The 26,889-nt window shown below is 37.8% G+C and overlaps 1 protein-coding gene across 1 annotated transcript; it reads right to left on the bottom strand.

Annotated features, from left to right (window-relative positions):
* Positions 1 to 16,653: 16,653 nt before the first annotated feature.
* On the bottom strand, positions 16,654 to 20,492 carry LOC307054856 (E3 ubiquitin-protein ligase RLIM-like; the record flags this gene model as incomplete). The annotated part of the gene is made up of 2 exons (XM_079706729.1): positions 16,654 to 18,917; positions 20,249 to 20,492. 2 exons carry the CDS (start codon positions 20,490 to 20,492, stop codon positions 16,654 to 16,656), a joined length of 2,508 nt encoding a protein of 835 aa, XP_079562855.1.
* Between the last annotated feature and the right edge of the window lie 6,397 nt (positions 20,493 to 26,889).

Below are 26,889 nucleotides of genomic sequence, written 5' to 3'. Positions count from 1 at the left end.
TAATTACTATTTAAATTTTTCTTTTTCTTAAGTGCAAGACAGTTCTGTCTCCAATGTCCTGGTTTTTAACAATATCGACAAGCATTTTGAGATGAATGGGGGAGATTTGGAGATCGGTAAAATAGGTGGAATTTGATTTGCTTCTAGAGCCACATTTCTGGTTTTTTAGAGGTTTGTAAGACAAAGATTGTTGTTTCCAATTCCCCAAAGACCTGGTTAACAGCCTATCAAGGGACTGATGTGCCCATCCAACTAAACTTGCTTCTTTATATCAGGGAGATTTCCAACTAAGATGAAAATTAAAAGATTTCTAGAGCTTGAGGGTTTAATGCAGTATGCCTTCAAAAAGTCTGTCTAAAGCATTTAAGAAAGACCTTTCTGAGTACAAAATTCAACCTCAGACCAATTCACCTTAGGGAGAAACCTGTACTATTGCTTCTACTAGCCCCTAAACATTGGCCTCCAGGTGATCCATTTCCCGATCATTTGTAGGAGGGCCTGGGAGAACTTCTGGCCATCTGTTTCCTCTGCAGCGGGGAGGTGTTCCTCAGGGGACTGCCTGGCTTGTCTGATAGCTGTAGTATAATCAAGGGTGGGAAGAACATCCTTTAACAGTCGATCTAGGTTGCTGTGAGTGTGGTTGTGAATGGCCACTAAGCTTTCCATTCCTCTCTAAATTTGGTAAGATGTTCTGAAAGTTGAGGTAAAAGGCTTTATAACTTAGAAGATCTGCTGCTGTCTGGGGGACATGAATTTTTTGTGGTGTGGGTCCTGGAAACAACCACAGAGGCATTGCATAGGAAGGCCTAAAGCTGGCAGAGCCTGTTTACAGAGCCCTGGAAAGTGGCAAGGGTCATAAGGGATGGAAAAATGATCCCTACCATCTGTCTCTGGTACTTGTTCTGAATTCAATTCCTTGCTTTTAGTATTTTAATGCCTAATCTGTATACCCCAGGCCTAGAGGTTAGGCCAGAGTGCTCTCTGTAAATCTTGTAAAGAAAGGGAAGTCAAAACAGGCAACTTGATGTTTAATGGATTTTGGGGGAAGTTGGAGGAATCTGGGGACCTAAGGGAGTTCACTGAGGTGATGGAGTTGGATTTTGAGAGGTAGGGTTTAGACCAGAGGCCCAGAGAGCCAAAAGATCTGGAGGGTCAGGGACAGGGAGTTGGGGGTAAAGGAATGTATAAGAGGATGAAAAAGGGGAATTTATGTCAGGTGTAGATGTTATTTTTGTTCTGAGTCTAATTTCTGTTCTCTCGTCTTATTAAGGGAGTCCCTAACAATAGCCATTACACTTAAATATAGCCAATTCGAAGCTCCCGTTGTCTGGCAATTGACAGGTAGGATCTTATATTAATCTCAAGATCAAATCAAACCAATAAGACTTTTTATGGCTTAACCATGGATGCAAGAAATGTCCCAAAGGAGACTGCAAACATGCAGCCCTCACAATATCTAGAATGAGACAATGAAGGTTGAGATGACAAAGGCCCCTTATGGCGCAGGGCCCCTTGTGACAGACTCCCCTGAGAGCTGGCATAGTCAGACAAAGAGATGCCAGTTGCAAGCCCAAATTGTTACCAGTGATTCTGATCAACTGGCCACTGCACTTGGAATCCCAGTCTTTTCAACTGGAAATGCACATAAGGATAGGTACCTTCCAGGTGGTGGAGACTAGAGGTGATATTCTCACTGGTCATAAAGCTAAGCTCTTAAGCATAGAACAACACAAAAGGAAAATTTCCTGCACCTCTTTTGTTTTTTTCATGTACACATGAATGGCTTCAGCTAAGCCTTGGGTCTCTTGGAGCCAAACTGATAGCTAAGAGGCATGTGCCACTGGATTGGGGATTGTGGTATTTTACCATGTACCTCATGACATGGAAATTTTCTTGAGGTTGGTGGTGACCTAGTCAATTTAACCCATTCATGACCAACTTATCCTAACCTGGGGGTCTTTGAGTTAGGTTGCAAGTGCTCTAACAGCTTTTAAGTGCTCGACTGTGCCCACCAATTTTGTGGCTTGCTTCTGAAATTCCATTAGTCATAGCCTTTACCTCATGTGCACATTAACTCACAGTGCCTGTCTGGGGAGAACTGTGAACTCACCAGTCTGTGAGGCAGGCTCAAATGACAAGCTTATAGGAATTTTGCCTCTGTTATACACTGTGGTTTTCATCCTTATGGCAAATGACACAAAAGACATAAACAAAGAAAAGAAACAGTAGGAAAAGAATCAATAGAAAAAAAGAGTACTCATATCAAATTCTTACCAGAGTAGGTGTTCCTAAGGAACGAATTCACCCAAATATTTTCTCCTGCTAATCTAAATTTAGAAAAAGCAAAGGACTCTCACCACCTTCACTTCCATCAGACCCTGCAGGCAGAGACCTGGGAGACTGACATGAGATTTCTTCTTTTGGCTTTTGTCAGAGGTCCCAGGTTCTCTCAGCTGCAGCAGCCAGAGTGAGCAGTGTCCAGTCAGTGAAGGTCCCTTCATGGTTGCCAACTCGAGTGGAAACATTTTCCTACTACCCTTCTAGGTTCTTTGGCTGGTCTAATAATCAAATTGACCTAAGACATTAACAGGAGAAAAACAAATTTAATTTTATATGTATGGGAGTCCCATAAAAATAAGAGCCCCAAAAGGCAGCCGGGTAATTGAAGCTTATATAACATTCTGAGCTAAGGAAAGGGGTAGGGGTCTGGGGGTACAAAGGGAAAGAAGGCCATTCACAGGAAGGAAGAGATGTTTAGAAAACAAAGTTTGCCCTGTTACGCAAGTAAGTCTCTTAGGTAAAAAGTTCCCTCTGGTAATAGCTTTTTTCCTGGTACAGACTCCCTTTCCAATGTAAATTTAAGCTGTTGAGGGGGAGGTAAAGGGCTTTTCCTGAATCTGATGTATTTTGATTATCTTTCGCTCAAAATAATCCTTATGCCAAAGAGACATCTTTTGGGGTAGAAAAATGTGTTCCCCTTTAATCCTCCTATAATAAAATACAGAGTAACAGGGATAAAAAGAGAATTTTTAAAATAAATTTATTTATTTTATTTTATTTATTTTTGGCCACATTGGGTCTTTGTTGCTGCATGCGGGCTTTCTCTAGTTGTGGTGAATTGGGGATACTCTTCCTTGCAGTGCACGGGTTCTCATTGCGGTGGCTTCTCTTGTGGCAGAGCACGGGCTCTAGGCATGCGGTCTTCAGTAGTTGTGGCTCGCAGGCTCTAGAGCGCAGGTTCAGTAGTTGTGGTGCACGGGCTTTGTTGCCCCGCAGCATGTGGCATCTTCCTGGACCAGGGCTCGAACCCATGTGCCCTGCATTGGCAGGTGGATTCTTAACCACTGTGCCACCAGAGAAGTCCCCAAACAGAATTTTAATAACAGGTACACCTCCTATATACATGGGAGGTACCCAGGAAAACTGAGTATCTCCCCAAAATGGCCCAAGCCACCACCTTAGATACCATCTCCAGCTAAAGACAAAGAAGATGTTTAGTGTGGGGGGGCAGTTATGGGAGGTTACCGGGCAAAGCACAGTAAATAAAGATATGTTTGTTATGCAGATTTAAGTCATTTTCCTCTCTACTGATAAGAGTTTCTAGAGATTTAGAGTCATCCTTCCTTTTCTGATATAGAGGGGGAGACACCCTTACAAATGGAGATTTCCCCTTGTAAATGTCCTTTACAAAAGGGTAACTTCTACTTGGTTTTCTGAGTTTCTCCTGAGTCTGCTCTTGTTTTAAAATAGCCAGTCTAAAATAATTCTTATGCCAAAGAGGCATATTTTGGGGTCCCAAATTTTCCTCCACTTTTGTATAATGGATGATAGAATTGAATTAATGTTAATTTTCATAAGTGTGGTAGTGGTGATATGGGTTTGTATCCTCATTACAGGCATAATGAAGTATTTAGAGGTGAAGTATAATATCCTCAGGCTAATATCAGATTGTTTGATAAAAGAGAGATAGGTGTGTGTGAGTGTGTGTGTGTGTGTGTGTGTGTGTGTCTGTGTTTGGAGAGTGAGAGAGAGAGAGAAAACTGGCATTGTGGTACATTAATAGTTGGTATATTTATTCATTATACTGGTCTTTCAACTTTTCTTTGAGTTTGATACTTTTCTCACAAAAATGCAAAAAATAAAATATGAATTAAAAATTTGGTTAAACTGCTTATAGACATTATCAACTGTATGTGTATTTATGCGATTTTATAGATTTTAATATTTCATCTTTTTTTCCATAAATAATTGTATACCAAAAATCTATGGAACATCAATTTGAAGGAAACACTCTAAGTATGAATAGCAAAAGTGTTGTGTGTAGTGAGGATCAGCTCATGTTTTTTTGTTATGTATATAGATGATTGTCAATGAATTTATCTGTGGACTCAAGGGACATTCTGATATCAGCATTCAGTTCTCTCCTTGAGTCCATAGAATAAATGTACAAAAATCATAGCTGACTATGAAAGAGAGTTTGACTTAGAATAGATTTTCAAGAAAGGTTCACAGTATTTTTAAAGAACAGTAGTAAAATTAATGCTGGAGTAGATTAATGTCTGTGAATTTGGATTTTTTTTCAAGTCTTGAGATATTTCTCTCCAATTAATTTCACGGAATTATTGTATAATGTGTCACCCAAGTAGAACTAACTATAACATATGGATGTTCATACATTATTTCAATTCTGTTTTGTTCTTTTTATACTATGCAATCTCATTATGAGGACACTGCATAATGATAGGTTTTACTCAATCTCACGGTAAGCTTAATATTCTCTTTTCATATTGTGTGAAATATTGCGGTTTGGGGGGGAATACATATTACTTTTAGAAATCATAACCAAATCGGGTATATAGAATGGATTGAAGTGGGAATTAAATGATCTGGTTAAAAGTATTCTAGCAAGACATAGTAACTGGAAAGAAAATATTTTTAATAAAAACGATTATTTTGTAGTTTCATTTTCATTGCTAAAGCATATATTTCACATTTTTATGTTCAAAAAGCTAAAATTTCCATTATTCTTTCTTTCACCTGCCACACTTGAGAAACCTATTTTTCTGTACCAGCGAGTGTCCTACTTTATAATAGTAACGCAAGTGCAATTCTGATAGCATTTATGCTATCATAAAAATTGGCCTTCTACTCTCACCTCTCTTAAAAATTCTACTCTTAGATTAATAGATTACCTTCGCATGCTAGATATTTAATAGTCTCCCACCAAAGTTATATATAATTGTGCACCAGTAATTGTGCACTTTAGTCATAAAAGCTTTGGTTCCACCAGTGTTATATGATGTCACTTTCTCTACAGAAACTTTTATTTGCAAAAATAGGTCTACAGGATTCACGTCAGAATCATATTTAGAAAATTCCTCAGTCTACAATTTTCTGTAGGCTAGCAGTTTTCTGGAAAGACATCTAACAAAGCAATTTTTACCTAATATACTGATGCTAGTTAATTGTTTCTTTTGTTTTTCATGTTCTTTAAGATAGCTTTCTATTTATGGTACATATTTTCACATTTACTAATGTTGAGGTACTCTGTAGCACATAACAGAGTTTATTATAGTGGTTCACTTCTTGGAAGACAATTGTGCTATTTTGTGAGGAGTTTATGTTTATGATAATGGCTTTAGCTTGCAAAGCTCATTCATGTGAATTATTCATGTCAACACATGTTTAATGTGTACTTACTATGTTCCATATACAAGGTTATGTACTAGAGATAAAAGGAAAAGGAGGAAGAGAGAAGGACTGGCCCAAGGAGGAGGAGAAAGCATGATCTAAGACTCAGGACTTAGTAAAGGACATTGATCCATTACAGTTTTTTTTTTTAACTTTTACTGTTTACAACTATTTAAACTTAATAAAACAGCACAGAATCACTAGTATATCCAAAACTCAGATTCAAGATGTGATTTTTCCCTATTTGATTGGTACCTTGTTTTAGAATAAAATATTAGTGATACACATGAGAGCTCTCAAAGTCCATGGCATTTTCCGTGCTGCTTAGTTACACACTGTCTAAAGTTTGACTATACTCTAGCATCCATATTTTTGTAAATCATGAATTTGTTTATAGTTAGAAATCATATTCTACTCTTTTATATTTTGAACTTGCATAAATAATATATTTCCTTTTGTAACTTGCATTTTTCATTCAATGTTATGTTTTTCCCCTCAACAGATTTGGAGTTTATCTATTCTAATTCTAGATTTTTAGTAATTAAAGGTCTAACATTCCTACTTGACTGATCACAGTCTTATATTTAATAGCTCTAACCCTTACAGAAAACAAAATTGATGAGTTTCAAAGCATTAGTTCTGATTGTATTTTATATCATCTCCATGTAATTATCGTCTCTATTTTAATTGTACTTATTTATTATTATTATTGTTATTTTAGTTTCTAATTTCTTTTTTTTAAATATCTATATTGGAGTATAATTGCTTTACAATGGTGTGTTAATTTCTGCTTTATAAAAAAGTGAATCAGTTATACATATACATATGTTCCCATATCTCTTCCCTCTTGCATCTCCCTCCCTCCCACCCTCCTTATCCCACCCCTCTAGGTGGTCACAAACCACCTAGCTGATCTCCCTGTGCTATGCGGCTACTTCCCACTAGCTATCTATGTTACGTTTGGTAGTGTATATATGTCCATGCCACTCTCTCACTTTGTCACAGCTTACCCTTCCCCCTCCCCATATCCTCAAGTCCATGCTCTAGTAGGTCTGGTCTTTATTCCCGTCTTACCACTAGGTTCTTCATGACCTTTTTTTTTCTTAGATTCCATATATATGTGTTAGCATACGGTATTTGTTTTTCTCTTTCTGACTTACTTCACTCTGTATGACAGACTCTAGGTCCATCCACCTCACTACAAATAACTCAATGTCGTTTCTTTTTATGGCTGAGTAATATTCCATTGAATTGCACTTTATTTTTGACTTGGCCCCCAAATTAGTCACACAATTACACAGTGTTTAACAGTTAAACTTCTTGGATTTATCTACCTGTATATCACTTTCTTTGCTCAGTTTGTTCTTTAATCCCACTTCTTCATGGTGAGTTTAATTCCCTTCAGTAAGAAACCTATTCCTTGGAAGTTTTAGTATTGAAGATCTATAGGTAGAAATTTCTGTCTTTGTCTGAAAATGTCTTCTCTTTCATTTTTTAATATGGTTAGTTAAATGTTCTATTCTAGGTTAAGAGTGATTTTTCCATTAGTACTTTAAGGATAGTGCTTTCAGTTATCTTCTGGCATCTATTGTTACTGATGAGAAGATTGCTACTAGTCTAATTGCTATTTTTATTTGATATTCTTTCTTTCTTCCAAGTTGCTTTGTAGACTTTCCTCTTTGCCATTATGTGATGTGGTTTACCAGCTGTTTTTTAGCCTTGGTTCCCCAGAAAGCAGAGCCTCAGGCCAAGAGTTTATGTGCTATTATTTAATTAGAGAGTACAGTGCAAGTGAACCGGATTGCAGGGCAAAAGCAGTGAAGCAGGGAAGGATGGCGATTCAATATGAGAATGCATGATCAAGCTGGGATTTGACCTCTGGAAGTTCTGTAAACTGGATCTCAAAATTATGGGGAGGGAATGTGAAGAAAGGAGAAAGAATTCATCCATGGGTTTAGCCTGTGGGAGAACTGAAAGGGTTGCTTTAGGAATATTCTCACCTGCTGGAGTAAGGAGAGAGGTGGAGGATAGATTTGTTGGAATCATGAACACAGTGAGACACTGTCAGATTGTATATATAAGTAGTCTGCCAGTGTTGCACATTCTTTTAATGTGGAACAAAGGAAGGATCAGGCTGAGGTGAGGTATACGATACAGGATATAGTCATATATTTGTTTTCATTTCTTTTACTGGTGACTCCATGCACTTCTTTTATCTGAGGATTTATTTCTAACTTAATCTCTGAGAAGTACTATTTCTTCAAATACTTGTTAAATTCACTCTAATCTCACCTTCTAAAAATATTATTAGATGAATGTGGGTCTTCCATTTTATCCTTTATTCCTTTATCATTCACATTTTCATTTAATCTTATAATTCTTTCTGGCTTATTTTCAACTTATAAAATTCAAATTCAGTTTTATCAAATATGTTATTTAAACTTTCTATGGAGTTTTGAACTCCAATGAACATACTTTTTCTGCCTTTTTCTGCATCAATTGAGATGATCATGTGGTTTTTCTGTCTTTCATTCTGTTAATGTAGTGTATCACATTGATTGATTTTTGTATGTTGAAACATTTTACACATAAATCCCACTTGGCCATGATGTATAATCCTTTTAATATGGTGTTCCGTTCATTTTTCTAGTTGGATTATAGCTTATCTTTGAAGGTTCCAGCTTATCCTTGATCTCCTAACTTCAGATCATCTCTCATTCCTGACTGCCAGCCCTACTGACTTCAGGACTGGCACCAAGAGGCAGGGGCAGTGGAATTACATAGACTGCTTAACAAAGCCCCACTATCATGTAAGGTTGAATCTCTATAATAAAGTCCTTCTAGTGGTTCTACTTGTCCAACCAAACCTTAATATAGAGTTTATCGAATGCCATTTGATATTCTGATCAAGGAAAAAGGGAGAGAGCCAAGGTATAAAGTATAGGAACAGAAAGAAAAATAATACACAGGGAAATATATTAAATTTAGGATGATGCACTGAACAAAATATGCTGTAAAAATCTAAAAACTGGATGAAATTGATTATTTCCTAGTAAAATATTTACCACCAGAATTGATTCCAGAAGAGTGTGAAAAACAAAAGAGAACCCTTAGAAGACCTTCATTGCTACTTTTTTTGAATTTGTCCACATTTCCATCTGGTTTGGCTTGGAGATCCCACCTCCATATTCTCGTGCTGGGCATGTGACCAAGACCTGGCCAGTTAGAATTCCCTGAACTTGAGGTTTTAACAGAAATCCCAAGCTGAGTCAGTCTTTTGTATAAAGGCTTTTTCTTTGCCTGGGTTCAGTAAATTGGTAATATACAAAAATAGAGTTGCGTTTGGTCATTTTTCTTGCCACCCCTTGGAGAAAGTTTTTCCCAAAATAATACAAAACAAAACAAAACAAACAAACTGCAGAGGGAAGAATATCCAAGTCAGAGAAACATTTTCTATTTATATCCTTTGGGCACCCACACTTACCTGTGTCTGAAAGTATCAGCACTTTCAAACTTTGTTGTATTGTGAGTCAATAAATTCCTTTTTAGCCTTTAAACTAATTTGTAAGTGTTCTCTAAAATTACAACTTAAAATTAATACAATGACCATGGCAGCAATTGCATAAGATTTCAAGAAGCTAATTTTTTTGAAAAAATGAAGTTATGGGTATATACTCTTTCAAGTTCAAATACTCTGAAACCCTTTCCCTCTTGCTGAATTTTAAAATTGCTTTATATTGGATTTCAAAATACAAAAGAAAATGGGCTCTGGTTCAAGATGTTTGTGAATGTAAGCATACGTAGCCATTACCTTTGCCTCTCAAAAACCTATCATAATAATGGTGAAATCTGAAAGAAAGGGAAGCCCACTACTATAATATGCAAGGAGGGGGCTTCAGCTTCTGAGATATATATGTGCCCAGCAGAACTCCTGAGTAATTCAGGATGGCAAGAGGGAGACTTAGACTGAAAGTCTATGTGGGGCAGAGTTACTTCACCTACACCTTTTTCTCCAAACAAAAAGCCTGACAGAAAGGCATTTAACCACCCTCTTACCAATTCTTTCTTTTAAAAAGGAGCCTTTTAAAAAAGATATGTAAAGACTGTTTCCAGGTGATCTATAATGGCCAGTATGTTTGTTACAGTTCCTGCCAAAGACTTATTCTTTCAACATTTGTATGTGTTTAGAATAGTGGCAGGTCTCCATCTGTTCATGGTAAAACTAAGCCTCTCAGCTTCTTTCCTAGTCCATGAATTATTCCTATTTCTCCCAGGATTTATTTTGCTATTTTTAATATTTATCTTATTCTCTCTTATGTCATGCCTATCTCAAATATCTCAACAAATATTTATAGAACATCGACTTTGGGCAAGGCAGTATTTTTTGGGTGCTATGACTATTGTAGTGAAAATTACAAAACCCTTGCTTTCCTTGGAGTTTACATTCTTCTTAACATCTAGAGATATTTTGTTTTCTCTTCATATTTACGAATGAAGACCATGAGCTCTGTGTTTATGATTATCTTTACACCTCTCATTTTTCTGTCTTGATTATCTTTGCTAGCTTCTTTATGTCTGTCTACTTTATAATTGCTCCTGTTCCAAAGGATTCCATCCATCTCCCTCCACTACTACCATGGAACATACTTTCACAGGCAATACCTCATACTTCTTTGACTTCAGTCTGTCATCTTTATCCTGATTTTAGAAGCATACTTGATATTCCGTGATAGCTAGATGAACATTGCCACTAAAATATCACTCTGACATCTCAAATCTCAGAGATTCCAGCGGAATTGTCATCTATTCCTCTACTATGACAAACAAGTTATATTGCATTTCTTATATCAGTGGAACTTCTCACCATCTACTCAGTCACCTAAACCAGAAACTTAAGGTCATCTTTAAATTATCCAAGGAGCCACCAAATTTTATTGTGCTTCTTTAATACTACTTGAATCTATATGCATCCATATCTCAACTGTCTCACCTTTATATCAGGACTTTATACTTTTTTCTTCCAGTTAATGCCATAACTCCGTAAGTGGGACAATCTAAATTTTGACAATCTGTTCATATCCCTGCTAGTATGACCATTCTAAAAATTGAAAAATTTTATTCCTATTAGAAAAATCGTGTTGACTGTGCATTGCTTAGGAGATCTAGTTCAACTCTTCAGCCTGATACACAATACCACTTGTTACCTCTTTGGCCTCATCTCTTCATTTTTTGCTAATGTACTTACATCTCTTCCTCTTCTACCCCAGAGCATGAGGATTCATACTTACTGTTTACTGAGCCCTAAATTTTCCATGCATCTTTACTGTTGCATGCAGTGTTTATTTTGCTTAGAATAAAATTAATGACTTCATTTCATTGGCTAATTGCTACTAGTCCTGTAAGACACAACTCAGATATAACCCAACTTTAAGGAGGTTTGAATTATTAGTGTAGATTTCTCCTCCTAGATCATTCCATTTTATCCTGTATCTGAATCTGTGTCGGGCATCCCTCACATAGAGTGTTACTGTATGTTTATTCATCTGCCTCCTTTAAAATGTAATACATTTCTTCATGATAAGTGCTGTACTTCGTAACTATAACCCTAGCACCCAGCATTGGGCATGGCACATTCTTGGTCAGCGTTGAATGCCTGAAATAGTGATTTAGAAAAGGGTTGGCAGATATTATAACTTAATAGGCAAGAAACCCTATACAAATATGTTAAGTAAGTGAGAGAGATCTAGGTTGAAATACATCAAATCCAGGATGGTAGGTAACAGTATTAAAATAGGTTTTCTTTGGAGAATAAAGGGTGAAAAATAAGTCTGGGATGCTCACAGTGGCCAAAAATTCTGAAGCAGTGTCTGTGTGTGTGTGTGTGTGTGTGTGTGTGTGTATGCCAGTAACTGTTCTAGTTTTTAGAAATGTAGTAGTAATTTAAAAAAAAAGAAAGATCTTTTGGAGCTTCTATTTTGGGATAGGAATGGGGAAGAAAGCAAGCACAAGATAAATAAAAAATGTTTTAGATAGTCACAAGTGCTACTAAAGAAAAAAAAATACACTTCCAGAATAGAAGATGACAAGGCCAGGGGTGGTAGATAACTGTGTTGTGACTAGTGATGTGAGAACGGAGAACCCAGAGCCCAGAGTTGGCTTATAATTAGTGTCTGTCCTCTACGAATGGTGGATGAGAGAAAAAGGATTTTCCCCAACATGCTTTTCCAAATCTCCACATTTTTGCAGCGATGTTAAAGATGCTGGCTTGATGCTTAAAAATGGAGAGTTTTGAATATCACACAAAGGAGAGCCTCTTATTTCATAGTGAAAAAGCCTGAGTTAGGATGGTAAAGAATTTTCAAATCTTAAATGAAGTCACAGAAAAGAAATGCAGTTCAGTTTCCATTCGAAATTCTCATACCAGGAACTTCTCATTGAAGGGAGTATACATTCACCTCTCAAATAATGAAAAGACATGAAATGTTTGGTTAATTGTAGTAAAGAAGATACTGAAGATCTCAAAGTATTGTATATGGATAACAAGTAATATTACTTAACAGAAACGTCACATTTCTTTGTAAACTTTCCAGTACATGCAGTGTTTCGATGTTCATGTTGTTCGATGCTCAGGCTCGTTTGCATTAACAAAAGAATCTTTATACTTAATTCTTCATGGAATATTGGGAGCACAACTTATTTTCATGGTTAGCCAAAAAAGATAGACTTTATATTGCTGTCAAAAACTTATCCACAGGCTATAACTACTTTCAAAAAGAATTTGTTATTCAGACAAGGGCTTTTTTTGGAATTAGGCCAAAATAAACAAATGTTTTAAAAACTACCAAGAAAATACAGAGAAAATTCTTAAGATGCAAATATTTATGCTCACAACCACAGTGGTGCTGTGTATTTAAACTGATATACTGTAATGTAAAAAACGTATCAGGTTGAGCTCAGAAGTTTCAGTTACAAATCTTCTCCATTTCTGATTTGTCAGGGCAGACAGAGAGGAATATGATTTGGAAGAGCAATATAACACTCAGCAATCTCTTTGAGAGAAAAATAAGTGGCTATATAGTTTCAAAGTCAGAGTGTTAAATTGGATTTATGATATAAGCAGCATACACTTGTAGAATGAGATAGGGTGATGTGAAGTAAAGTTAGAGCGATAAGATTTTGGTGGTTGTTCAAACAGGAAGGATACTGTCTTCTAGGAGCTTCAGTCGCAGGAATTAGGGATTCCATTTTTGGGAAAAATGGTAGAATATAATGTTATATTGGGCCTAGAACCAAGACATTAAGCCATTTACTTGTCTAGGACTCATTATAATCATTTTCTAGGTACAGGATGGATCCTAGATGAGAAGTTGTATTAGTTGTCTGTTGCTGCATAAGAAATTAGTACAAATGTAATGGCTTAAAACAGCATCCCTTTATTAGCTCACAATTCTATAGGTTGGGATACTGGCATGGAGTGACTAGGTTCTGTGTTCAAAGTCTTAAAGGTCTGAAATCAGCATTTTAAAACCCTTGTCAGATAATTCTAACATCTAATTCATCTCTGTTGGCATCATCTGTCACATCTTATTCAAGCTGTCATGTATCTGGTTCTTGGTATACGTAGTGATATTTTATTGCCTTTGGACATTTTGGCTATTATGTTAGGATACTTTGGTCCCTATTTAAAGTGTTTTTTTTTTTTTTTTTAATTTTTAGCAGGCATTCACTCTTTATAGGTTTGGCACACATTTCCTGTACTTTTATGGACGGTGGTTCCATGATAACCTAATTTTCAGAACCTTTGTGGTGGTCTTTTGGTCTGTTTCTCTTGTGCAGGTGGGGTTACCTCTGGTCCCTTCTCATGTTGCTTATGGGGTCTGAAGTAGCTTCCCCAGGATACGGCACTTGGTGCTTCTGGTGAGGGAAGGGAATCTCTGGAACACGTGATGAAGAGTCCTTCCTGGGCCAGGCACTTGTGACAGGGTCTCCCTGGACTGTAAGGAGTGGAGGGTGCTTACCAGGTTGAGAGCTTTCTGTGCAGGGATCTCTGCACCAGCAAGTTCTGCTAGCACAAGCAAGTTGCCTGATGTTTCTGGGGAGGGGAGAGGAGTCTCAGGCCCATCTGAGGAGAGCATTGTCCAGGTGGGAGCTTTTTGTGGTAGGAGCACTTTTGCTGGGACCCTTAGCGACTGATGTTTCTGGGTGGTGAAGGGGGATCTCAGGCCCAGCGGGGAAGGAAAGCACTTTCCCTGGTCACTTATTGTCATCAGGGCTTCCAATTGTTCGTCCTTGCAGGTTCTTCAAGGCTTGCCTGGTGTTTGGGGGTTTCCCATTTGATGTGATGGAGGAAGAGCCTCTTTGAGCCACTTCCTGTTACAAAGTTGGGAGTTAGGAAATGCTGGGCCTGGATCACATTTTTTTGTTGGTAGAGGGTCATAAGGTGCCCTGCCATGAGGATGTCCATCCATTCTGAGGGTCCCTAGGCAATTCACCTTCTCTAGACCTTTCAGAGATCTCCTTTGGTTGTCTCATATTATTTCCAGGATATATAGTTGTGCGTATAAAGGGGAAGCAGGGAGAGGGAAGTATAAACCGTCTTATCTGGATTAGAAGTCCTCTCTGTGCCTTTTAAGTGCTCACCTGGTTAGGTCAGGCTCACTCTGGATAATCTCCCAATCAACTGTGCTATATATCATAATCTAATAATGGGAAGGATATTCCATCACATTCACAGGTCTCATACTCAAGGGGAGGGGCTCCTACAAAGATCATTGGGCATCATCTTAGAATTCTGTCAACCACAGAAGGTGCATGTGAATGTACTGAAGCATTAATTAAGCAATTATCATCCTTTGGAAGGTTTTAATCTGTTAGGATAGTATGAAAGCCAAGTACTGTTATAATTATTCTACTCACTTTAAATGAAGTATATCTGATATCAAAACTACTTCCTAAAAATCAGACTATTCAAACAACTTTCAGAAGTTAATGTAAATTTCAGAGGTTTGATCCAAGCCTTCATTTGTGGCCATGCAGATATCTTCTGTGTGAAAAATATGCTACCTCAAAGATGTTTTCAAAAACTTCACCACCACTCCCCATATATATTTTGTAGTTATGTGCAAATAGTGTGGCTGCCAGCAATTCACATAGAAAAGAAAGGTCAGTGATGTTTCTGACTTTAACTTTTTAGAGAAGGTGCATACTTAACACTGCCTACATTTGTATAGGTTGCACATTGCACAAAGTTTCTGATTATTGCTTTAGGTTATAATACAATGTACTCTCACCTATACCAGGATTGAAAAATTTAAGCAAAATTTTCTGGACTGGCCAATACAACCCCCCAAAAATAGTCTTCAGGCTGAATTAGGAGAAAAACCCTTCACTATGTTTAGGTTGGAAGGAAGTATGACCTAAATTTTGATTTCAAATACTCGGGGTTTTGGGTGATGGTTTTACTGGGGACAATTAGAATTGAACTATGTAGACATGTTTCTTGAAGCCAAGTTTTACTTTTAAGGCTTTCATATTGCAGCTTGTGAGGCTCCAAGCAGCAATTGGCTACTTTGGGTCATTCACACAAGGATTCAGAGTCATATATAAACCATAAAACCCTTTATAAGAAATCAGAATCTGTTTTAAAAATTAATTATATGAACTATACATATATAGAAAGAAATTGAAGCTTGAATATATTTAAGAAGCAAAAATTAAAGACATACCTATAACTGCCCTTTATCCTTAGTTGTTTACAATCACAGCAAATCAAAGTGTGACATGTTTAAGAGAAAGGTAATTAAGTTCTAAGGCTTTGTCATCTTATCACTTTTAAAAATACAAGATCTGAGTAAATGAAAGGAAAATAGAGAGGGTTGTTAAAGTGCTGAGTCATAGAGTGGAATAGAGAACAAGCGGAAGCAGAAGAGGCAAGAAAGCATACACAGGATGGGTGTGAAGTGAGTTGGGAATGCTGGTTGTGGTAGATGGTCTCTGATTTGCTTACCGGATCTACTCGCCATCCTTCTTAACCCTGCTTCGTGATTCCAGGAGGCTGATCTTTATCAGCTTCATGGACCAGTCTCTCTGTGTCTTCAGGTTGGGTTTGGTTAATATGAACTACTGATAAGTGATTAGAAGTCAGGAGGAAAGAAGGCAAGGGTATTTATTTCCATGATCTGCCCCCTTCCAAACTTTAGGTTGGCAGTGGATGCCATTTTCTAAGGTTACATCTCTTGTTGGGTGGGCTTCTCCTATAACTCGAAGACATTCTGGTTTGCAGGAACTGCTATCTCTCTATGCCCCTTCAAACCTAGTGGTTATAATACTGGCTTCTCACAGCTGCTAGCCTCAGGGTACTTCATCATCTCTTGGTTTCCCTTCATTCTTTACACACTTTAGTCTCTTCATTAAATGCTATTCCATCACTCTTTTAAAGTGTGCCATCAGTTTTTAGCTAGAACTGACTGATACATTGGTAGTGGGGAATAGGAGAAACGTTAAGGTAGTGTTAGGGAGGTGGGATAAACTGCTGTGGAGAGAGATAGGAAGAGAAGGGTTTCAAAGCTTTTTATGACATTCTATGAATGTAACATGACTTCTTTATGTGAATGACTCTAATGTAGTCTTAAATGGCTTCTTAATTATTGATATTTGGTTGGGTTTCTGTTTCTTTGCATGCACAACCAGGATTTAACAGGGCTAAGAGATGTCTGGGATTTACATGACGAGATAATACTACTAGGATCTATCTTCATTCATTTTATCATATTAAGACATTTCTCCCATGGAATCAGGAACATCCCAACCCAGTGCACATGCTAAGTTTTTATTGAAATTCAGTGAACTGCTATGGTGTGAAATTAATTTTTATTGTCAGTCCCCTGCGTCGGCAGGCCGACTCTCAAGCCCTGCGCCACCAGGGAAGCCCTATAACACTTTATAGAGCTGAGAATTCAGATCTCAATCAGGATTTTCACTCTCATTGGAATCCACTACTTGCCTACGACAAATCGGACACGTAGAGTTCTCAGACAGCCAGCGATCAATGCAGTGAATGTGATATTCATGGGAACAAGGTAGTATGCGAAGCTTGCTCTTTTCTGTGTACTCTGTAAGGCAAATGCTACAGGCTTTTAGTACATCATTTTCACCAAAAGATCTTACAGCCAAATAGTCAATCTGTGCTTTGGTGAGTCCTGTCGTTTGGTATAGATCATCTTCATTTAAGAGGAAAAACTGTTGCAGATTATGGGAGGACCCAGAGTCACTTTCATCAGATATTATTAGGATAATTTGGGTACCCCCTTGGCTGGTCTCTGATGATAAGTCTGATGATAAGTTTGTTTCTTCACTGCCTTCAAACATCAGTGAGCTAATTCCTGAATTTTCATCACTTGAGCTGGAACCGGAAATAGGACTAGAACTGGAACTAGACATACAACTGGGGCTTGAATGACAACTCGGTGTGGAACTTGAATGGGTATCATAGCTAGCATTTGAATCAGAACCAAATATACCACTACTGCTACCATTAGATGACTCTACCCATTCCATGTTTTGACTTGGAGGTGAGACAATATGCTCTAAATTACTGTCAAGGATAATTTGTCTACCCCCTTGGCTGGTCTCTGATGATAAGTCTGATGATAAGTTTGTCTCTTCACTGCCTTCAAACATCAGTGAGCTAATTCCTGAATTTTCATCACTTGAGCTGGAACCGGAAATAGGACTAGAACTGGAACTAGACATACAACTGGGGCTTGAATGACAACTCAGTGTGGAACTTGAATGGGTATCATAGCTAGCATTTGAATCAGAACCAAATATACCACTACTACTACCATTAGATGACTCTAGCCATTCCATGTTTTGACTTGGAGGTGAGACAATATGCTCTAAATTACTGTCAAGGATAATTTGTCTACCCCCTTGGCTGGTCTCTGATGATAAGTCTGATGATAAGTTTGTCTCTTCACTGCCTTCAAACATCAGTGAGCTAATTCCTGAATTTTCATCACTTGAGCTGGAACCGTAAATAGGACTAGAACTGGAACTAGACGTACAATTGGGGCTTGAATGACAACTCAGTGTGGAACTTGAATGGGTATCATAGCTAGCATTTGAATCAGAACCAAATGTACCACTATTACTACCATTAAGTGACTCTAGCCATTCCATGTTTTGACTTGGAGGTGAGACACTATGCTCTAAATTGCTGTCACTGTCCATAAGGTTACTTGAGTTACTAAATTCTGTCATTGTCTGCCTTAACGTGCTCTGAATTGGAACAGATGTTGTATCATTTAAGTTAGTATTTAAAATTCTGCAAACGGGATTTCTAATGGTATTGACATAAGCTCTCACACCTGCCTGCTCAGAATGTGAATACATATGCCTCAGTCCTCGTTCACTTTCAGAAGTGACAGTGTTGTTTGGTGTCTCAGATGTTAACTGAGTTCTACTAGCTCTGCTGTCTCTCTGAGAATATGCTCCAGAATGAACTTGTCCTACTTCAAGATTGAAGGGTATGGTTGGATATATTTCCCTCATTCCCCAAGATTCACCACTGCTGGTTGTATCTGGAGAATTTTCTCCATGAACGGCATTCCTTGTTCTAGAAGTTTCAGTAAGACCGCTATTTTGCAACTCAAATCCAGTCATTTGCTGTCTCCATATTTCTTGGTGCTCAGTTCTAGAAAATCTCGCATTCTCACTTAGCAGAGGCTGCTCAAAATTCTGAGAGGGTATACTATGATTAAGTCTTTGTACAATTTCCCTAAGTGAACGTGGAGGCGACCAAATTTCAATTCTTGCTCTGGTTCTCCGATACTCTGGGCTCCTACTTCTTGCTCTTCTCTGACTTGTGGTAGGTGGAAATTCCATTAACGTTTCAGTTGTATCTTGTTCAGACATAGATGGTCTTGTAAATATTGATTCAGATTGTGGACTTTCCACTTGCCTTTGGCTGTCTTCCATATTTTCTCTTCTGGGAAGTCTTGCAGATGCTACATATTCATTCTCTGGATTTGGACTCCCATTATCAAGGTTAGCATTTATTTCTAAACTGAATATGAACTGATCACTTTTAGGATTAATTTGGCTCTCTTCTCTCCAAGATTGGTTTTCTCTTTGTCCACTTGTCATATTTTCAGTTTGTCCAGAACAGTTAAGCCAGTCTATTAGAGAGTCACCACTAGACACGTCATCTGAAGTGTCTCCTCTGTCTGTTAACAAAAAAAATGGGGAGGGTGCATAAAAGAACTACCAAAATTAGAACCATCATAAAATAACACTCTGAAACTTTGTTTCAAAAACAAACAAAAAATGAGAACTTAAATACTCAGATGTTTTCAACTGATTTCACATTTATAGAGTTAATATTTTATAAACTGCACTGTGTAGATTTATAAGTAAAGGTAGAAAAGTTTCGATTCCATCCAAAAAGAGTGAGCTAATCCTAGATAAACTTAGAGAATTTTTTAAAAAGGGAATCCGGAGGAGGTCTATGTTTCAGTATTTCATCATATACACAGCCCTGTGTACCACTGTCGGAGGAATGTCAAGAGACTTTGTTTTCAGTCCACTGTCAAAACACTAATGCAGTTAAACAAGGTAAACACCAGTTAAGGTACAATGCTAGTATTTTAGTTCAATTTACATTATTGTCTAATTTTCATTAGTCTCCAACATGACTACTTCTAGGCTCTTCACTTATGTGCTTTGGATAATAGATAAGCTGTTTTAAAATATAAGGTTATTGCCCAAACATAAACAAGTTTTATAGGTTTAAAAGTGTTTGCATTTTGAATACTTCTTAATGTTACCAAGATTTTTAACTGACATTAAATTGAAGGTCCGATCAAATGAATAGACTGAACCTAGCATGGTACCTATAAGACCATATTCAAGAGCCAAAGTATTATAGTCTCCTCTTCATTAGACTGCAAAATCCTCTACTTCTCACTGGGAGGGAAGCCACCAGACCTGAGGTTCGAGCAGGGTTTCTCAGCCTTAGCACTATTGACATTTTGGTGCTGGACAATTCTTTGTTTTGGGGAGCCATCCTGTGCATTGTGGGATCTTTGGCAGCATCCCTGGCCTCTGCCCACTAGATGCTAGTAACACCCATGCCTCCCCTGTGACAACCAAAAATATCTCTAGCCATTGTCAAATGTCCCCAGGTGTGGAAGAGAGCACAATTGTCCCCAGAGGAGAATATTTGTATTTGCTTTTTTTACATGTCTATGTAGAAAAAATAATTCAGGAAGTAGGAGGGACTTTCAGTTGAGGTAGAAAACCAAGAAAAATACAAATAGGCTACTTTGCACTGTTTCCCAATTAAAACAACCCAAATGTGAATCAGGAAAACCAACAAACATACCTTGACATTCTCACCAAAAATCAAGTAAATGCCAGTTCTTTTTATGAGAAGTTACTTACCAAATTAATGTAAGTCACTTCTGTATAATTTACTAATTACTATTATGAAGTTACTATTTACTATTATGAAGTTCCTTATTCATCCCATCCTATTCCCTCCAAAAGCAGAATATACCTGTATTTTCATCTGAGTCTTGTGGTGCGTTTTCTTTAATTAGCTGAAGTCTTCTCAGCAACTCTTCTTCCGTACTTTCACCTGGAATGCCTAGAAGATTGTTGTCTCTCATAAGTTCGTAATCTTCTTCACTCAGATTATTTACGAACCTGGAGAAATCTTCTTCCCGAACCAATCGGTCCGTTTGACTTATGTGTTGGGCCGAAACTCCATCTCCTTCATCGTTGGAATCCGAGTTTTCCATCTTAATAAACAAGTGGAAAATTATCTGAAATTCACGACGTGGTGTTGAAATTCACCAATGGTCGTTTCGTTTTCTTCGCTTTCTACTTCCTGCCAGAGTGTCCGCTTCCGACTCAGTCGGATGACCCTCCGCAGAGATTCCTCCCTTCTCCCTTCCCGACTCAGTTCTGTGGCCCCCGGTGACGCAACAGTTGGGAGCCGCCTCTAGCCCAGAACTTGCTAGACGTTGCCTAGGCACCCATTATCTTCCCCGCTGTTACCGAGTAGGGACTGGATTCAGGTTAGGTTTCATTTCATTCAAAACCAGCCAATGTTACTGAGGGTTTATAGTGTACCAAGCACCGTGCTTCACCTCGTTTCACCCACATGAGCCTATTCTCAGGTTTTCAGGCTCTGATATGCTCTATTTATTCGTTACATTCCATTTGACTGCCTTCTTCAAAATGCCATGCCAAAGTCAGCCTAGTTCAATGCAGCAATTCTCATTTTCAGGTGCCCAGGGACCTCCGCCTTTTCTCCTCATGAATTTCTCAAATCCTAGACTCTCACTAAGAAAGCCCACAATTGTTGATAATTTACCAGGGCCCTGGCTGAGTCTCTTTAGTGTGTCCTCTCCCTTTTAACTGTTAATGGCTTCATCTTGCATTAGATGGTCCTTCAGTCTTGTTTCAAACAAACAAGAAACACCAAAACTTTGGCAGGCTTTTCTGCTCAGCCAGGGAATTCCTTCTCCACAAAAGCATCAGGTTCATTTTTGTCCTCCTTTCTCATAAATATTACAAATATTACTTAAGCAAAACTAGCCAGAACATCACAGGAACTTTTAGGACAGATACATAATAGTTACTTTGTCTGCCACAGTGAGTACTGACTTTGCTGATTTTGTTGCATGTATCACCTGAAAGGCTTGGTGAAAATAAAATAATGCTCATTTGCAATGCTATCTGGAGGAGACCTCTAATTCACTCTCAGTACACAGCTTAGAAGTTTAAGGAGCTGTGTAAATTCACAGTTGTTGTTTTGTTCACAGTCCACAGCAGGCTTTCTTGTTTGTTCTAAAGGAGATGGAAGGATGGTAACTTTACTGGTGTGACAGTGAAGAATCTAAGTCTATGTCCTGCTTTTGACATTTGTTCGATGCCTCGTTTAACTTAAGCTAGAAAAATCAATCTTTCCCCTCTGAATCAAATCTCAGCAAGTCTTTGGATGAGAACAGAATCCCCTAGACTACCCTGCCTCCTTTATGGACTTCCGAGTGTATTTGTTATCTTTTACTGAAGTTATTATTTTCACAGGGGAAATCGGTTGTAAACTTGTTTGCTGTGTCTCAATCAAAACTAGCAGTATTATGAGTTTGTGATTTGTACTCTTGATGCAGGAAACCCAAACAATCGTTAGTGTTCTTGAGAGTGATTGATTCAGTTTAATTCAATTCAATCAATTCAAGTGTCAAGTATGTTTAGCGTTTGTTAAATGTCAGTCATATTATCGGATATTAAGATACAAAGATGAGTATATTTAAGAATCTGTTGTCATTAGAGTATAACAAACAATTGAGCTACACAGAGGTAAAATTACAGTTTTGAGGAGAAAGTGATTTGAGTGAGAGAGAAAATCGGTTTCACTGCATTTGGGTTTTAAAGGATGAATAGGAGTTTTCTAAGTGAATGAAAGGGGGAAATATTTTCAAAAGTGAGAACAGCAACTGCTAACACTCATAAAACAACAAGGATAGTAGATTTTAATTACTAAAAAAAGACATTAGTTAAATTGGCAGAGCAAGGCCAAAAAATGGAGACCTTTATGACATGTTTAGAAGTTGGACTTTATCATTAGTGCAATGGAAAGATGTTGAAGTCTTTAGACAGTTGATGGTCAAATTTGCAATTTAGAAATAATATTGATAGTAGTGTTGAGGATGAATATGAAGGACAAGAGTTCAGATGGGAGGGTCAGAAATAGATAGAGGGCAGCCTAGGCTAGTGATGACAAGGATCTGAATCAGGGCAAAGGAATATGATTAAAATGAAGGACTTTAACAGATCTCTAGGCAGCAGAACTGATTAAACCTAGTAATATATGGGAAAGAGGGGAAAGTGGGGAGGGGGAATATATGAGGGAAAGGCAGGGGTCAGGATTACTTCTGTATTTCTGTCTTTGCTTAGTGGACAGTGGTACCAATAAGAAGTAACACCTGATTCTGAAGTTGTATGGTTTAGCTTAAGAGGGAGCATGATTGCTTATGATTAGAATAGTATGCAAGTTACCTGAAGATCCAGAAAGTCTTACAGTCTTTCCAAATTTAGGTACAGAAGCACATGAACTAATAGCCCCGGATGTTTGGTGTTCCCTGTAGTTGGCTCTCAGTGTCAATGACTCTAGCTTCCTGAACTATTTGTTCCTGGTTGTGTCCCAATTCTGGTGCAAGTAACAGGGTATAGGGATCATCATCCCAGAGACCTACTTATTGACCTTGATTATTTAAATAGAAGCCACCAATATAGCTGTGCTTTACACTTAGTTCTCTCATGTCTTGACTTTCCTTCTGAGTATTGCAGTGTAGGTTCAGTAGTTTTTCCTCTGGGTGGCAATATTGCTGCTTTGGCCTTTGTTCTATCCCTTGTCTTGATATCAGAAGTCTTCTGAAGATGTTTTTTCTTCACGTCTCATTTCAGAGATGGGAGGTGCATCAGGAAGTCCGGAGGTTGACTAGAGCATCACTCTAAGTTGAGTTGGAGGGGAAGAGGTTGAAGATGGAAAGTTGCTTACTTTCAATCAGAGTCAAGCACTTAAAAATTTGGCCAATCCATTGTTTATGATGTGGTGAAAAAATGGGGTGTGTGTGAGCAGATTTGGCTGTTCTTTTATCCTGGTTGTAATAATGGAGTTTTGTAATCAGGAGTTTTCTTTTACTGACTCTGTCCAAGGAAGCTTCTGAACAGATTCTATGACTCAAAGGGAGACTGAAAATAAGCAAGAGATAGCATTCTCCCTGAATATGGGTAAAAGGAGTTCTGTGGCTTTAGAACTGTAAGAAATGATCAAGACATATATTCCAGATACCTATTGCAGTATAACAATCCATTCCAAAACGAGTGGTAGATACAGTAGAAACCATGTTGTTATAGTCAGGACTTTGTGAGCTAAGAATAAAGATAAAGAATACTGGGGATGGCTCATCTCTGCTCCATCATGACTGGGCCTCAGCTGTGGTGGCTTGAATGATTGGAGATAGATTAGACAACTTGACTGGTGTCATATGTCTGGGGCCTTGGTTCTGGCTAAGTTTTCTTTGAGTCACATCTTTTGGTGCTGAAATGTCCAACCAAGATGGCATCTTCATTCACAAATCCGGGGCTTGAGTTGTGCTGCACAGGCTGAAAAATCTGGGGCTGGTTTTCCCTCTGTCTCTGTCTTTCTCCATGAAATTTCTCGGTGTAGTTTTGGAGTCTTAGTAACCTGGATATCTCAAAGTAGTTGAACTCTTATATAGTGAGTGGCTTCACCCAAAGTAAACATTTCAAGAGACTTGGCTGGAATCTGTAAGGCTTCCTATGACTTAACCTCACAAGTGCAAGAACACCTTTTCTCTTGCATTCTGTTGACTGAATAAGCCACTGTATAAGCCCATATTCAAGAAGCAGGACACCACATTCTACCTTTCAATAGAGAGGTAACAAAGATTTTATGGTTATATTTAATGTACTATAGCACATGATGAAAAAAATCTTATAATGATGACTTTTCAGTTGAAGTGGAAATTAATCTCTCCCTCTGTTTCCTGAATTGCATTATTCTCTGGGTAAAAATAAAAAAAGGGATGACATAAAATCTGAAGTTCTTTGCATTCAGCCTGATTTTAAAGATACCCGATTAAGGATCTTTTTATTATGTAATAGTTTTCCCACATCAGAGACCATTGGTAATATTAAGAGCTATTTACTGAGCAACTGTAGTTGCTAGACACTCTGCTTGTGTTTTAACTTATTTGATCTCAAGCCCCATGCAAGATAGGTATTAGTATTCTCAGAGATAAAGGCATTGAGGCTGACGCAAATTAAGTGATTTTCTCAAAGTTACAGTAATAGATAATATGTTTAGATTCAAACAAGGTCTATAGGATGACTCTCCCTGTTTCGCTCTACTCTGCTATGTTTAATGAAAACACGGTTTTAGACATCATTACACAAACGTAGTAAAATCTCAGTTAAATGAGATGCTTGAATCATGTTTGATCATTTTCGTGTGCCATTTCAATTCTGCTTTGGAGTTAGTCTAGAATATCTTCGTTTTAACTTAATAAAGAGTAATTTTAAATCAAGAAGTAAACATAATTAAAGCTTGATAAGATATTTCATATTTTTATGTTTTTTTCTTTCCCACCAGAAGGATGGGTTAAAAGCATGAAAGCATTGATGCAGAAAAATGAATCTAAATATGCATGTCTCATGGAATCTACTGGAATTGGTTCTTTGACACAAATACTTGTTTTGAATCTAAACACGAAATTCTTGTTAACTGAAATCACAACCTTTCCACTTACATAGGCTTGACACTAGGAATTAGTTTCATCTCTTCCTTATGCTTACCTCTAATTATGGAAATAAAAATGTATTTATTTAGCAAGGTCTCATCCCTCTTATGATTTCCTTTCTTCCTGGTTCTGCTCAGATTTAGACTTTTGATAGCTTTTCTATTAGTGCCGTGTCAGTGGATAGTTTGCTTCTATGCTTTCTCTAGTTTTGAGCCATTTTACACACTTTCTCTGAGGCAGGCTCCAGGTCTGTTATTCACAAGCAAGTTAGTTCATATTTCTGCACATTTGTTTATTTGTAAAATCTTCCCTCCTAGATTATTGTAATAAATAAATAAACTCACATATACATAAATAATATTCTGTTTGTTACCCATATAGATATATTTAAAGATGAATTTTACGGTTCCAAGGATGAAACGGATATCAGGTTTGTTTCTGAAAACAAATGAACACAGAGAACACAAAATGAATAAGCAACACAAAAGCTCACAATATATGAGCAAAACCAAATTAAGCAGGCCTGCCATATACAGATTCACAGGTTGTGCACTCTAAAATTCCCAGGGGGCACCATTCATGTAAAGAAGAAAGTGAATGACACTCCTATAAATATGCAGTGCACCACCTGTATAACTGAACATGCAGACCCTGAAAATGAGCTTTAATGCTATCTTCTGCCTTCCTTCGACCCAGTAGGGAGAAGAGAAGAGGATAATGAACTCAGGGGAGAGTAAATAGTTACTTTATTACTTGTTCTTCTCCAGGCCTAGAATTTTATATGCTCCTATTGAAGGGAGGTTGGTGATTTTGTTCAGTAGCCTGCAGTCACAGGGAGGTGCACTGCCTCTTTCACCAAGTATTTACACCAGTAGGTGTAACCACAATGGCAGCGTGTGGTGTGGGTAAAAATGGTCACCTCACATCTCTGTCATGTCGACTCTCCCTTTTATGGTGCTAATTGGGTGTTGTAGTCGCTCTTATGGAGAGTCACTGAATGGTCAGTCTGGGTTGCCTATTCAAAGAAACTCACCACATTTTCAAATTACATTACAAAAAGGCCCCTACATTTCAGGCATACCATTTTGCTTAAATTCAAACTACTGTACTATAATCAAGTTGCCTCTCTTGCTTAAGTCTTAATATCCACAAACCTCAACAAATTCAATGGACAGTAGGTTGACCAAAGGGTGAAAGTTTTTTAAAAAGTAGCATTTGTATTGGGAGCAGAGTTTGGGTTTCCTTATGGTCGGATTTCCTGGGGCCTCTTTAATATTCAGGCTAAATGCAAGCTCTTATCCACACTATTAGAATGCATCCTCTATCTTCAAACACATTTGACAACTTATTGCTTATAGAATAAAGTAAAATGTGTAGTAAGTCCTTACAAAAATCACTCTAGGTGTGCCAACATTACTACATTTTCATCTTTCAAACTTCAGTTTAAATGTCACTTCCATGGAAAGGTCTTCCTGACCAGTTTATCTAAAATAAAATTGTGCATGTCATGCTCTGTCACAGATGCTTATCTCTTCCTCCGATAAACTGTATACTATAAGAATAGTGATCTTTATAGCTCAACCTGTGTTTTCCATCTATTCAGTTCCTTAAAGTAGATACTAAATGAATATGCGTTGGAGAGTGAAATAAGTAAAGTAAGGAAGAAAGTCCAGAGGGAGGAAGGGAGGAAGGAAGGGCCTCTGGCAAAGATTCTCTCTCCGTCTTTTTTCATTCTGGCTGCTGTAACAAAATGCCACAGACTGGGTAGCTTATAAACAACAGAACTTTATTTTGTAATGTTATGGAGGCCTGAAGTCCAAGATCAAGATAGCAGCATGGTCTCATTCTGGTGAAAGCCGTCTTC

Source organism: Hyperoodon ampullatus, assembly GCF_949752795.1.
Source record: "Hyperoodon ampullatus genome assembly, chromosome: 6".
NCBI classification, from domain to species: domain Eukaryota; kingdom Metazoa; phylum Chordata; class Mammalia; order Artiodactyla; family Ziphiidae; genus Hyperoodon; species Hyperoodon ampullatus.
Note: the sequence above shows the minus strand (reverse complement) of the source record. Positions and strands in the feature narration are given on the sequence as shown.